General features: G+C 47.2%; 1 protein-coding gene across 5 annotated transcripts in view; it reads right to left on the bottom strand.

The window, feature by feature from the left end:
- The window catches only part of CC2D2A (coiled-coil and C2 domain containing 2A), a 135,657-nt gene that overhangs the window by 120,799 nt on the left and 1,177 nt on the right, over positions 1 to 13,681 (bottom strand). For 4 of the 5 annotated variants that reach the window (XR_006605492.1, XM_004773377.3, XM_045075767.1 and 1 more), the window contains exons 2-4: positions 9,159 to 9,217; positions 7,100 to 7,183; positions 5,115 to 5,241 (exon numbers count right to left, since the gene is read on the bottom strand). Coding sequence is in view for 4 of the 5 variants with exons in the window: in XM_004773377.3 (XP_004773434.1) it covers positions 5,115 to 5,241; positions 7,100 to 7,183; positions 9,159 to 9,197 (250 nt within the window). In the remaining variant the exon portion in view is untranslated. Of the gene's footprint in view, positions 1 to 5,114; positions 5,242 to 6,640; positions 6,858 to 7,099; positions 7,184 to 9,158; positions 9,218 to 13,681 lie in introns of those variants that run through there. The other variant, XM_004773379.3, reaches the window with a different exon arrangement.

The raw sequence follows: 13,681 nt of genomic DNA, 5'->3' as shown, positions 1-13,681 counted from the left end.
GGTGCCTGGGTGTCTCAGTCAGTTAAGTGTCTGACTCTTGATTTTGACTCAGGTCATGATCTGAGGGTTGTGAGACTGAGCCCTGCATTGGGCTGGGCATGGAGCCGGCTTAATATTCTCTCTCTCTCCCTCTGCCCCTCCCCCGACTCGTGAGCACAGGTACAGTGTTCTCTGCTGCTCTTTCTCTCTCTCTCCCTCAAAAAGAAAAAAAAAAAGATTAAGATGGCAAATTTTATGGGTTTTATTTTTAAACCACAATTTATATATATTCCGGCAAAGACAAAAAAGAGAGAGAGAGAGAAAGGTGCTACTTAAACATGGCAAAATCTTATTAATCCTTGAATCTGGTGTGGTGCATATGAGGTTCACTGGATTTTTTTTTTAAGTAAGCTTTACACCCTTGTGGATCTTGAACTCACAACCCTGAGATCAAGAGTGCCATGATCTACTGACTGAGCCAACCTGGTTCCCTGGTTCCCTGAATTTTATTTAATTCTGTGCATGTTTGAATTTTCATAATGAAAAACAGAAGCCCCAAAGGGTCTTACGTTTACGATCTTAAGGACTTGGCACTTGCCTTGGTGACATTTGATTTCTTTTGAGAATATCAAAAGTTATTTTGATAACCAGACACGTAAAGCCTTAATAGATGGGCTAAAGAACTGTGAGCAGAGAAAATAAGTTTGTATTTCCTATTCTGCTTGGAAAACGTACTAAAAGGCGTTGAGGAAAAAATGTGCCTGAGGGTTGGAAACTCCTCTCTCCCTAGAGCAGCCAGCCTACTTGAACTCATGGTGGAACCCTGCGCCCCTAGGCCCTGTTCCTCTTATACTCTGACACTCATTTTTATAACTGTCACCTCCTCATCCTCTGCTTCTCCCACAAAGTCTGACAGGGTTCTGTCTGAGGCTTTGGCTGGTATGCCCAGGGCAGACTGTCCAACAAATGTCACTGAGCCTCTAGCCTGGCCCGAGTACTGCTCTGGGCACTGGGGTTAGGGGGTTAGGGTCAGCCATGAATGGAGAAGACTCAGTCCTGCTCTCAGGGACAGTCAGCAAACAGTTGCCTGGAGCATGCCAGGGGGTGATGAGGGCTCTAGAGGAAAACCAGGGGGAGGAGAGAATAGGAGGAGGTGGGAAAGTTCTCTTTTAGACAGACGGTCAGCAAAGGCCTGCCCAACTTCCGGACCCCAATCTCCAACTCCACTCGGATATCCAGTGGACATCTCACACTTTGCAAGTCCTTCGCTAATTTACCCCAAACCCATCTTTCTGCCATCTTTCCCCTCTGTCAATGGCAACTCTCTTTTCCCAGTTGCTCAAGTTACAAAGCTGACATCATCTGCCTCGCTTTCAAAACTCCTGTTCAGTTCAGGCAGAAACCCTGCTGCTTCTCCCTTCCAGAGGCCCTGAATCTCACCCCTTCTTTTCACCTCTTTCACTGCTACCTTGGTCCCAGTCGCCACCACCACTCTCTTGGGTTTCACCCTTGCTCTTTGCCTCGTCTGTATTCTGTTCTCGCACCTTCCAGAGTCAACCGCTTAACATGGCATCTTGCAGCCTTAAGTCAGAGCAGACCCTCTGGCAGCCCTCATCTCACGGGGACTGAAAGTGTAGGGGCCCACAGGCTCCTCCCTTCTGGTCTCATTTCCTATTTTTCCTCCTTGCTCACTCTGTCAACCAGGGGGTCCTGGTCCTTGCTGTGCTGTAACCATACTGAGCACACTCTTGCATTAAGAGCTCTTTTCTATTAGTGCCTGGGTGGCTCAGTTAGGTAAGCAGCATCTGCCTTCGGCTTGGGTCATGATCCTGGGCTCCCCGGATTGATTCCCACATCGGGCTCCCTACTGGAGCCTGCTTCTTCCTCTCCCTCTGCTCCTTCCCCACTCATGCTCTCTCTTAAATAAATAAACAAAATCTTTAAAAAAAAAAAAAAAGAGCACTTTTCTCAGGGATCTTCCATATTCCTCCAAGCCTCTGCTCAAACACGGTCGGACTGGAGAGGCCTTCCCCTGACGACCCTTCAAAAAATAGCAGCCCTCCCTGACACCCACTGCTTCTAGGCCAGCTTGGTCTTTACCTGCCTCTGCCGCACTTCCCACAGCCTGCCATACTGTATCTCCATCATGCCTAACTCACATTCTCTTTTTCCCTCTCACCCCCCAACTGGAATACAAACTCTTTGGAGGTATTAAGGTATTCTGTTCTTGTCCTCACTTTGCAAATAAAGAAACTGAATTTTAGAGAGCTGGGGGGGAAATTGCCCAAGCGAGTAAGAAACAGACAGGTAGAGATTGGTACCCTCACTCATTTGACCCCAAAGACTATGGTCTTCATTGCTACAACTTCCTGGCCCTTGTGCCCCAAGGTTGCAGAAGGCATGGGTGGAGAGCTTTCCTTGAGGGGGAACCAAAGCCTGGGATGCTCAGGTGGTCACGAGGCATTCTGAGGTCAGCACACAGTCATGTAGGTGGGGACAGATGGGAGAGGAGAGGAAACAGCAGAGAACATAGGGTCTTGGGACCCAGAACAAAGAAGGAGTGTGGATTTTATGTGATGCTCATCACAGACTTCTGAGTAGGAAAGCAGCCTACAGAGTTTTAAAGAAAGATGAACATGGTGGCTTAAAAATATGTCCATAAATTTTTCCAACAGACACACCTCTCTTTAAAGGGGAAGCCTGATGTCCCTCCCCTTGATAGTAGGCTGGACTCAATGCTATACTTGTAACAAAAGGCAGAGGTATGTGATTTCCCAGGCTGCCTCTACCTAGCTCAGCGTGCATGTTTTTCTGCTCACATTTATGTGTTTCCAAGCTATCTGTCTGGATGCCTCCTCCACCAACACTCCCTCATGACTCCTACACACCCTTCAGCATGTGTTCCTCTGTCGCTCCGTGGTGCCCCTGGCCCTGCTTCAGCCCAGAGTCTTTGCTGTATTTCTCATGGCTCTTGTCAACGCCAGTCCCTCATCTGTCTCTTGCTTTACTGTGTGTTGGTGTCACGAACGAGATCTGTCCTGCGATCTTGACCCATGGCTGGCTTTCTGCTCATCTTGGCCTCTCGTTTCCGATGCATGCCTGGCCCCCCAGGCTTTTTACCCACCAGGTGCCCCCAGCTCACTCATAGGGCTGTTTTCTTTACCTTTTGGCCCACTTGTGCTGCCAACTAACAACAGTGTTAGCTACCCAGGGATGTCCAGACACCCGCTCGTCATGACCTTGTTCAGGCAGGCACATCTTAGCTTTCCACTGATCTCCTTTTCTCCAAATCAGAAGGAGAGCCTTTAAAAATTTTTAACTTTTGGACTAATGCAAAGTCCAAAAGTCTCTTAGGTGTAGAAAAGCTGAGTCACTGTGCATTATCTATGTAATATGCTAGTGTATTTGTTACTGTGCATGCTATTTAAAGTACGTACATGCCTTTTTAAAATTTCATCCTCACAACCACTCCCATGATAGTAAATAGTAATTTTCCTATTTTAGGAATAAGGAACGAATTGACTTTTTATTAAGAGACTGGGTGGCTCAGTAGGTTAAGTGTCTGCCTTCAGCTCAGGTCATGATCTCAGGGTCCTGGGATGGAGCCCGGCATAGGGCTCCCTGCTCAGCGGGGAGTGTGCTTCTCCCTCTCTCCACTCATGCTCTCTCTCTCACTCTTTCTCAAATAAATAAATAAAATCTTAGAAGAAGAGTTTTATTATTGGCCAACCTCTCTGACCCTTTTTCCCTTGATTTAAAAATAACTACTAAATGGGACACGTGGGTGGTTCACTGGGTTGAGCATCCAGCTCTAGGTTGTGGCTGAGGTTGGAATCTCAGGGTTGTGGGATCGAGCCCTAGCTGAGCTCCGCACGGGGCATGGGGTCTGCTGAAGATTCTCTCCCTCTGCCCCACACACCCTCACATGTGCACACATTCTGTCTCTCAATTCATAAATAAATAAATAAATAAAATCTTAAAAAATATAAAATATAAAAATAACTACTTAATTATCCAATAGTTATGCTATGGACTGAATTGTGTCTCTGAAGAATTCTTATGTTGAAGCCCTAGCTCCTTATGTGACCATATTTGGAGAGAGGGCCTCTGAGGAGGTAATGGAGGTTAAATGGAGTTACACAGTGAGACCCTGATAAGTAGGATTCGTGTCCTTATAAACTCAGACACCTGAGTGTCTAAAGCAGGAAGAGAGGCCTTGCAGGAAACCCACCACCCAGGCACCCTGGCTTGAACTTCCAGCTTCCAGAATTACAAGAACATAGCCGTCTGAGTTACCCGGGCTATGGTATTTTATTGTGGTAGCCTGAACTATGACAAGTTGTAATCTTCAATAATGAGTAATTTTGAGCATTTCGAAAGAAAAGTGACTCTATGGGATAAAGTTTGGTTCTGTTTTCCTAATTTGTAACAGTCCTATGATATCATCGCTCTTAGATGGGAACCACATTTTTCTTAGGGTTGGACTTCGGATGGGTTTGCTTCCAAAGCCCTCTGGTTTCTAATAGTGACTTTTTCCTCAGCCCTGCTGCAGGGAGACAGGGTAACCAATTGTGTAATGATTAACAACTGAAAAGTGTTCCACACCTTCTCCTGTAGTCTAATCCACTTCTCATGAAAAGCCATAAGCAAGGGATAACCCTTTTCTCTACAATTGAGCAGCTAATTAATGATGTCCTTGGTAGTGGAGGTTCTTGGAAGGGGGAAGAATATGCATGTGTGTGTGTAGGGGTCCCTGAGGGCCAAGACCATTGAGACCCTCCCACGTTCCCTGGAGTCTTGCAACATCTGATTCAAGGCCCACTTCTTGAGCTTGGGTGGCTTCCTAACCATTCACCCTCCCTTGAATTTCTACAAATTTGAACACCTGTTACTATTCCTATTTCAAGTAATACTTACAAACACATGCGGCTATATAAACATGTCCTGAAGCTATGTGTCTTGTCTCCCAGACAGATGCTAACCTAGAAAATTATCCACAGAGTTGGGGTAAAGTGGGTGGAGAGGTGGCGGCCATGAATGAGAAATACGACCCATTAAAAATTCCCATATGGCTCTGTGCTGATCACAGTAAGCAATTAATTAATACTGGCTGAACTTGATGTGGGGACACTTACTCCGTGGGCCACGACGGCTTGTTATGCTCAGGGGCCGAGTGTCAGAATCTTCCTGCATGGGCTCCTGCTGGTCACCCAAGTGGGGATTTTCAGACACCATTTCCTCGGGGCCACCAGCAGTGGGCAGCTGTGGGCACAAGGTTAGAGATGGTTACTCCCAGGGCTTCTATTGACTTAGATCCTATCTGGGGATGAGGTGGGTCACTCATCGAGGAGAAAGACTCCAATACTATTCAGATCTAGATATCCGTGGTCCTGTCACCTGCGTCAGAAAAGGGATGCCAACCCTGAGTTTGTCTAAGAGGGTTCTTGTGAAATTACCGAGGCCTCCCACATAAAATAAATATTTCCACTATTTCTATGTATACTGTGCAGAGCTCTGCAGAAATTGGGTAGAAAAGGGAAGCAGAAAAGCTATGGCCAAACTATGTGATCCTGACTCCAAATCATCTGGAAACAGCTGCCAAAGTGTCCCCGGATGATTCAGGGCAAAGAATAGCCTTTGATTCCTTCCCCAGCTCCCCGAGGAGGAAGGGAGGCTGGTGTACAGGGAGGTGGCAGTGGAGGCCAAGGCTGAGTGACGGCTTTTGGAGCCAAAGGCTTGCCTCTGAGCTCAGATGAACCTTGGGACTTTGGGCAAGTTACTTGACTGCCTAGCTTCCTTCCTTCCCATCTTATAGTAGGGAGATAAAAATAGCCCATTCATGGAGATGCTTGCTGCAAAGTATCAGGCCAGGAGCAAAGCGCAGACATTTTGATTTAAATGAGTGGCGTGGGTTGGATCTGAGGCACCATCCTAAAAAAACAACAACAACCTTCCTCCCAGAACAACATTCCTCCCAGATTCCATTCTGAAGTGCCACTGGCATTAAGAAACAGTCTTCTGGATTTCTGGCAATGCCCCCTCCCCCCCCGCAACCTCTGCCCCCGCTCAAACTGCTCCTGCTCCGTGGTCTGCTAGTCTGGTATTAAGCTCTCCTTCCCATCCCTTCTTTTTCGGGTCCTGTCTTGGTTCGCGCCTGTCACCCCTGCTCACTGTGCCTGTGGTCCTTGAGCTAAGGGCTTGCATTCTTTCTGTCTGTGCTGGGTCCCCTGCCCTGGCTGCAGAGCCTCTGAGGGATCCTGTAGGAAGGGGTTAAAGCTCCCTCAGTGGCCAGAGAGACCAGCCACGTGGCTGGCAGCGCCTGCCTCCCGCGCCCTGGTCCTCCCCTGGGCTGCTCCATCCCAGCTGCAGGAGAGGCAGAGGTCGCCTCTCAGCCCCTCCCAGCTGGAGTGTGCTGGGTAGGGGTGGGGGCCGGTGGAGAGAGGGTGTTTCTCCCAGACTTCGATCCCCTGGTGTCCTCCCCACCTCCCAGCCACCCTCTCTAGGCAGTCCCATCACGTGGCCGCTGGCTCAAAATGGCGCTCTCTCTCTTCCCTCCCCTGCTGGGATCTCCATTTTTCCAAGAAAACTGCCGCTCCAGAAGAACTTCCCTGCTTCCCTTTTCTCTGAGGAAAGGGGTTCCTGAGCACGGGGATTTATTTACCTTGAGAACGCTGGTCTTGCTGGGGGATGGATGCTCCCAGACCAGGAGCGTCACTCTTGTGGAGGAGAGCTGGGGGGTGGGGGGCCTGCTGGTTTAGACCGCAGCTGAATTGGTATTTGAAATTGGAGAAAGGGGGAATTCCCCAGGATTCGTAATCCTGCACTGCCATCTATCGCCAGCCTCAGTTCACGGCCTCTCAAAAGACTCCGCCTTCCCTCTTCTCTGGCTTTCTCTCAGGAGACCTGAGGAACCTCAGAAGGAAAACGCTCAGATTATCGACCAGGGCCTCCTTATGAGGGTCACCTGTGAGGCCCCACACAGGTCCTACACTCTGCACCTTTCATCCGCATCCCTGCCTTTTCCAGGGGGCACCCTCAGAAGGAGGTGTGGTCCCCTGCAGGTGGGAGCATCTTGCTAACTAGTCTGATGCACAGACACCTGCTCCCTAGCCCTACCTACCTGTTTCTTTCTTTTTTGTCTTGCAGTCTTTGAGGTCTTCTTCTGCCTTCCCACACCTGTGTCCTCATCGTTTTCGATGAACTCCTTTGAAAAAATGCAAAGGGAAGAGTCATCACTTGGTCCCCCTGTCAGTTGGGAAACAAAACCCAGTAAGGCAGGGAGGGGGCATTTTAGGTATTAACATTAAAATAGCCATCTTGTCCCTCCCCAAAACTTGAATGTGAGCAAAGGGACAGCTGCCATGGTTTGAGCAGCCACCAGCATCCACTCTTCTCAAAATAGTCATGGTCTTGAAAAGTTGTATCCAAATGGAAACGTCATAAATGGGGTGTTGTTGGAGCCTCCACTGTCCCAGATCCTCATTTGTGCATAGGACGTCACTGTGTTTCCAGAGAGACCCCATGACCTCAAAACGCATGATCTAATGATGGCCAAAGACAAGTGAATCTGCCAGGATAGCAGGTGTGTCCAGAGGGAGCACAGGATAACATCAGAATCAGACCTGGGGTTCCAAGGGCCGGGCTCCTCTGCACCCTTAGTCTCAGTCTCAGGTCAGGAATAATGAAGATACATGTCCAATCAACATGGGGTTTCAATTTTAAAAAAATGTTTGCAGGTCTTTTTGAAAACAGAGAAACTCTTTCACAGTGCAAACTTTGTTCTCTTTTTCCACGTTGCGCTTTCTAAAGTTTTACTTATAAAATGGTAGAGCTGAATGCTCAGAAGTGTTCAAGCTTTAAACTTCTCTGGTTCTAGTGTTTTATAAACTGGGCTACAAACACCTCTGAATGTGAGCGAGGTTGCAAGGTAAACCCGGAACCTCATCCGTTTATACCGAAGTCATTAGAAAGGTGTTCAAAACGAAACTGGGATTTTCGTTGCTGAGACAGCCTCCAATTTCACATCCCTGCCCTTGGTCATCGAGCTTAGAGATGGCAAGAACTTCGGTTAGTGGAGGGAACTGAGGTCCTAACCAGCGAATGTTCAGAGCTTGGGCTCTCTTTTGTCCAAGGGACCTGATCTCCCTCACTCATCATCTAGGTGCAAGTCCCATTCTCACCGGGGCTTCATGACTCAGGGCCACCAGGTAGGGGGTATTCTTATCTTAGGAGTTGGCCAACTTGGGTTATAGGATATTGGTAAGACTGAGATGTGCAAATATGCCCTTAACTCATGTTTAAGCTCTCACTGGCTTAGAACAGATCTGTGGAAAATTTGGGTTTTGTTTTGGTTTAATTGTTTTTTGTTTGCTTGCTTGCCAATAATGTTTTGATTCTCTGTCAGTGGGAAACTGTCTAGTAGGACTACAAATCAGGTAGAACAGAAACTCCATGAAGGCACAGGGTTTTGCTCGTTGCTGTAACCCCAGAGACCAGAGGCACTATAAATGTTTGTTGCATGAATGCATAAGCTGATGTGGTTTGTCAGAATTGGCTTCAAGCAAACCTGCTTGGTTTTAGCTAGCTCCTTCTGGCTTCAGAAGTCCTCAGTAGAAAACAGCCTATTTTCTCCATTTCTGCCTCTGTGGTTTCAAGTCAGTGAGCCTTGGAGCTAGGAAAGAAGATAGGCTTTAGGGCAGTAGCTTCTCCATTCAGAGGTCTATGGTCTCCTAACAGGAGATGGTCTTCCTTCTCTGTCCTAGATCGTGTTCAATGATGTTTTGTACATGATGGGTTGGAAATTGCAGGAGTCCTTGTGACAGAAGATTTCATTAGTGGTTATAATCTATGATTATTACCTTCACTCTGAATTTCTCTGCAAATCAATGTGCTTCAGTGGAGCTGACTCAGCTGCAGGTGATAACTCAAAATGGCTGTGCGTCGGAATTCATGAAATGGAGACCAAGCAGCCCAGAGCATTCACAGACAGCCCGCAAGGATGCATTTCCTACACCTCAGCCCCCATCCCCACCACGTGCCTGGCTTAGGACCCTCTGCATGCAGCCTGTGTGCAGAAAATGCTTGTTGCTGACCTAACGTCCTCACTCACAAACACGTGCGACACGAATGCAGTGCCCACACAAACATACCTTTAGGGGAACATCCAAGCAACCACTTACCTCTGTGATTATTTTTACTTTTTCTTCCTTGGGATTCATTTTGGCTGCAATGGCAGTTCCTGGACAGGAGGAAAAACACAGAAAACAAAGAAGTCAGACCTTTGAAAATCAGTGAAACATCATTCTTCCTATCCATAAATAGAAAGCTGACCTCGATGGTCAATGAAGTGTTAGAGCTGAGTAAATGTTTCATTCCCAAGGGATATGTGCTTGCAGACCGAGATTGGTGTAAACGAACCCCAGAGGAAAATAAAGAATGCTAGATCCTTCTGACCCCATGAGCCCAGCAATGAGCCCAACCATGAACCTGGCACCACTGTGAAGCAGGTGGAAGTGAGAAAGAGTTCTGCCCTTGGAGTCAGAGGCTCCTGGTGGCCATCCAGTCCACAGCTTCCCCTTTCCCCTCAAACCCCACCTCCCCAACCCAGGCTCACTCTCCTTTCTTGGCTTTGATTCTCAGTTCACTGGAAAGAGAGATGACAACTGCGGGGCTCTCCCCACCTCCTGCCCCTCTCCCACCCTCTTTTGCTTCCACTCACTGCCGAGCCCGTCCCTGCTCCCATCGAGGCTGGGACCTCACCCTGTGCACCAGGCCCCAACCCTCCTCTGGGACCTTGAATTGACAATTTTGCCCTTTCCTCTGAATAATTACGTCTTCCTGCTATATTGGCTCATTTCCCTCCATGAAAAAAAAGTGTTGCAATTGCCCCCCCCCCCCTTTTAAAAGATTTTATTTATTTATTTGACAGAGAGAGAGAGATCACAAGCAGGCAGAGAGGCAGGCAGAGAGGAGGAAGCAGGCTCCCTGCTGAGCAGAGACTGGATCCCAGGACTCAGAGATTATGACCCAAGCCGAAGGCGGCTTAACCCACGGAGCCACCCAGGCTCCCCCAATTGGCCCCTTCGTTAAAAGAGCTCTTTCTGGAGGTGCCTGGGTGGCTTAGTAAGTTGGGCATCTGCCTTTTGCTCAGATCATGATCCCAGGGTCCTGGGACTGAGCCCTGCATTGGGCTCTCTGTTCCATGCGGAACCTGCTTCTTCCTCTTCCTCTGTGTGTGCGCTCTCTCTCTCTTTCTCAAATAAATGAATAAATCTTCAAAAAAAAAAAAAAGGGCTCTCTCTGGACTTCACTTCTCTTTCTACCTAGTGCTCAGTTTTACAGCCTTCTACAGGAAAACTTCTCAAACCCTCTTTCTGAGTCAGTTTGCTGGGCTCAGCACTCCCTGGAACTCCTCTTGTCCAGGTCTCCAGTGGCCCTGCTTTGCCACATCTAATGATCAATCCTTAGTGCTCATCTTATTCGACCCTCAGAGGCATTTAGTAACAAAAGTGACCCATCACCTCCTTTTTTCTTGAAGTAGTTTCTTCACTTGGCTTCTGTGATGTGTTCTTTCTTGACGTTCCTCCTACATCCCTCAGGCTCCCAGACTTCTCTGTACCTGTCTGCATCTCCCAGAAGACCATGCATGGGGCTCTGCTTTGCCCTACTCATCTCCTTACTCTGTCTCTTGGCTTTAAATGCTGCCTGTCCACTGACACTCCCCACCCAGAGCTCCAGACTCAAATATCTAGATGCTCGATGGATACCTTCACTTGGCCTAACATGCCCCAGGTGAAGCTCCATCTCATGACCCCCTGCTCTGCTTGTGCTGCAATCTTCCTTGTTGCAACAGACAGAACTCACTCGTCTTAAGCCAGAAGCCCTGGATTCCTTGACTCCTCTGTGACTCTCACACGTCACACTACATGCAATTCATGGAAATCCTGCCAGCTTTGCCTTCAAGTTACATTGAGAACAATCTCTGAGAACCTCTAAGCACTTCTAAGCACCCCAATTCACCTCTAAGCACTCTACTGTTCTCATCCTGGTCAGGCACCGCTGTCTCTCACATGGCTTCTTCTAAGACCCTTCTAATCTCTCTGCTTCCCACCTTGCTCATCCAGTTTGTTCTTCCAAGCGGGTGAATTGTTTAAAATTCCAGCGCAATCATGTCCTTCCTGTACTCAAAATCCAATGACTTCCTTTTTTCAACAGAGTAAAATTCCAAACCCTTTAAGTTGCCTACAGGGCTCTGTATGATCTGCATTGGACTCCTCTGGCCTCAGGGCCTTTGTACTTGCCGTTTCCTCTGCCTAAAACTCTCTTGCCCAAGATAACCGCATAGCTCTTTGTCTCTTTTAATTCCTTCAGGACCTTACAGAGACCCTTCAGAGAAGGCCTCCCAGAAAACTCATAATACAATGATAACCTGCCTCCATCACCCTCCTGGGACTCCCTAACTACCTTATAATGATTTCTTTTTCCATAATATTTATTGCCACTCTACATATTTATTTGTTATTGTCTGTCCATTCCTGTTAGAATATAAGCTGCACGAGGGCGGGGACATTTGTTCATTGTTTATGCCCAGAACCTAAGAGTATGGCACACTGTAGACATTCAATAAATGTGTTTCAAATGAATGACTGAATCACTATTTATTGGCGGTGTCTCCTGTGGCCACCTTCTGGAGCCCTTTTAAATCTTCACTGTCCTCTCTGGGCTGCCAGAGGATCAAATGGGAGAACACGGTGGAGAACGACTGGGGCTGATGAATCATAAGCCCTTCCTAATATCCCAGGATCCAAATCTCAGCTGGGCCCTGTCATTTAAGCAGCTCATCTGAGGTGTCCAAGGTTGCCCTGACCCTGATGGGGAATTAGCATATTTAAGGGACACAACGCATCTGAAAATCTGAGGTCTCCCTTCCAGACCTCCTCACAGGCTCCCAGAAATAGCAGAAGGAAGCTGATGACAGCAGCTCAGAAAAGAAAAGGACCGAGGAGGTGATCCCGACAGAACAAGGGGCAGAAAACAAGAACAGAATGCCGAAGGACACAAAACTCTCTAGTGAACAACTCTGGTAATTATGAGCTGGAAAAAAAGAACTGTGATTTATTTTAGGAAAGAAAGATTCATTCTCAATAAATACACACAAAAAAGTTAGATACGAAACAAATAGAAGTAAAAGTGAAAAATGTAACGGAGTTGATTTTTTTCTCCTCATTCTTTCCTGATCATTACCTTTGAATGAGTTTCTCAGGAAATCAACTGACATCAAAATTTATTTTTCATGAGCACGGTTCCTAAGAAAAGATCAATCAATCAATACCGCCTGACTTTAATATGCAGCCTGTCATCACCAACTGCATTGAGCACGTGTTAGTATATTCCTATTGGCATCATCAAAATAAGAGCCATGGTTTACTGCAGACTGACTTCGTGCTATCTCCAGATGTACGATACCCCCAGACCTTACGACCGTTCCGTTCCCATGTGAGGGACAAAAGCTTCTCCTGAGGTTAGCCTCTGACAGGTTACATGCTTTGTCCAAGATTATGGTCATTACAGGTCACATTCGGAATCAGGACTTGGTGATTCCACGGTGCTCCCCATGCCACTCTTCCCCTCTGTCTCACCGTTTACTCCTGGTTTTGTAAAGCTATCAGTGGCTAGTGTATGCTAGTCCACTATCCTGGAACTATACACAGTTGAAAACTCCAGAGTATTTTCCCAGTGAGAAAGAGCTTTGGCTCCTTAAGGTCAATGATTTATTTAACTTAGTGCAGAAACCCAAAGGCATTTTTCTAGGGAAGTACTGATCCCTTCATCCAAACAAATGCCCTGTCTCTGAGGGTTATGAGTGGATCAGGGTCATAACCGGAGGACACTGTGACAAATTCTATAGGACGCAGGGAAAAGAATGAAAGTGTATGATATAAGATGCACTACATCTCACCTTGGGCTGCTTAAAGAATAACATAGTATGAGCGTCCTATTCCAAAACAGTGCGAACATGGGTGTATAGAAATACTGAGACCTTTGTAAAACATATGAACCTGGGTTCCCATTCCAGCTCTATTTATCAGCTGGGTGATCTCAAGGCAATGCCATCACCTCTCTGAGACACATTTCTTCTCCTGTAAACTTGCGATGCTAATTCTTACCTCCTGATGATTCTAGAAGGACTAGATGATAAGAGTGTGTGGGTAAAATACCTAGCATGGACTAGGATCTGGAGATTGGCAAGTGTTATTATTAAGAAAAGGTGATGTTATAGAGGGAAAGTAAAAGATAGAAGTGGAGATGAAAAAAGAGCTCAGAGGACAGAAAGGGACCCGTAAGAAAGAACAGAGGTGGCATTGAAGTTCCTCATTACTATCTTTGGTTCCCACTTTCAACCTCCCGGCTCCAAAACCCAAGGTCCTTGCTTTCCCCCCATCAGCTGAGCCCCGGGGAGTTTCCCTTCTCATTGGTGCTTCTGAAACCCCCCTCAACCCAGCCCCATATGCCCACAGGCATTTCCTCTCTGTGTACTGAGCTTAGTTTGTTCTGTCCTAGCCTGCTAGGGATGTAGCCTGGAAACCTGGCAAGTGCTACATGCACCCCTTCTAAATTCATAATCTAATTCTACAAGGGAGTCCAGCCACCACTTCCCTTTGTGTAAGGTTAGTGACATATAGCTTTATAGAATCATTTAATC

This window comes from Mustela putorius, unplaced genomic scaffold, assembly GCF_011764305.1.
Source record: "Mustela putorius furo isolate JIRA1106 unplaced genomic scaffold, ASM1176430v1.1 tig00000083_pilon_pilon_pilon, whole genome shotgun sequence".
NCBI classification, from domain to species: Eukaryota; Metazoa; Chordata; class Mammalia; order Carnivora; family Mustelidae; genus Mustela; species Mustela putorius.
The sequence above is the reverse complement of the archived record's forward strand: the minus strand, read 5'-3'. Positions and strand labels throughout refer to the sequence as shown.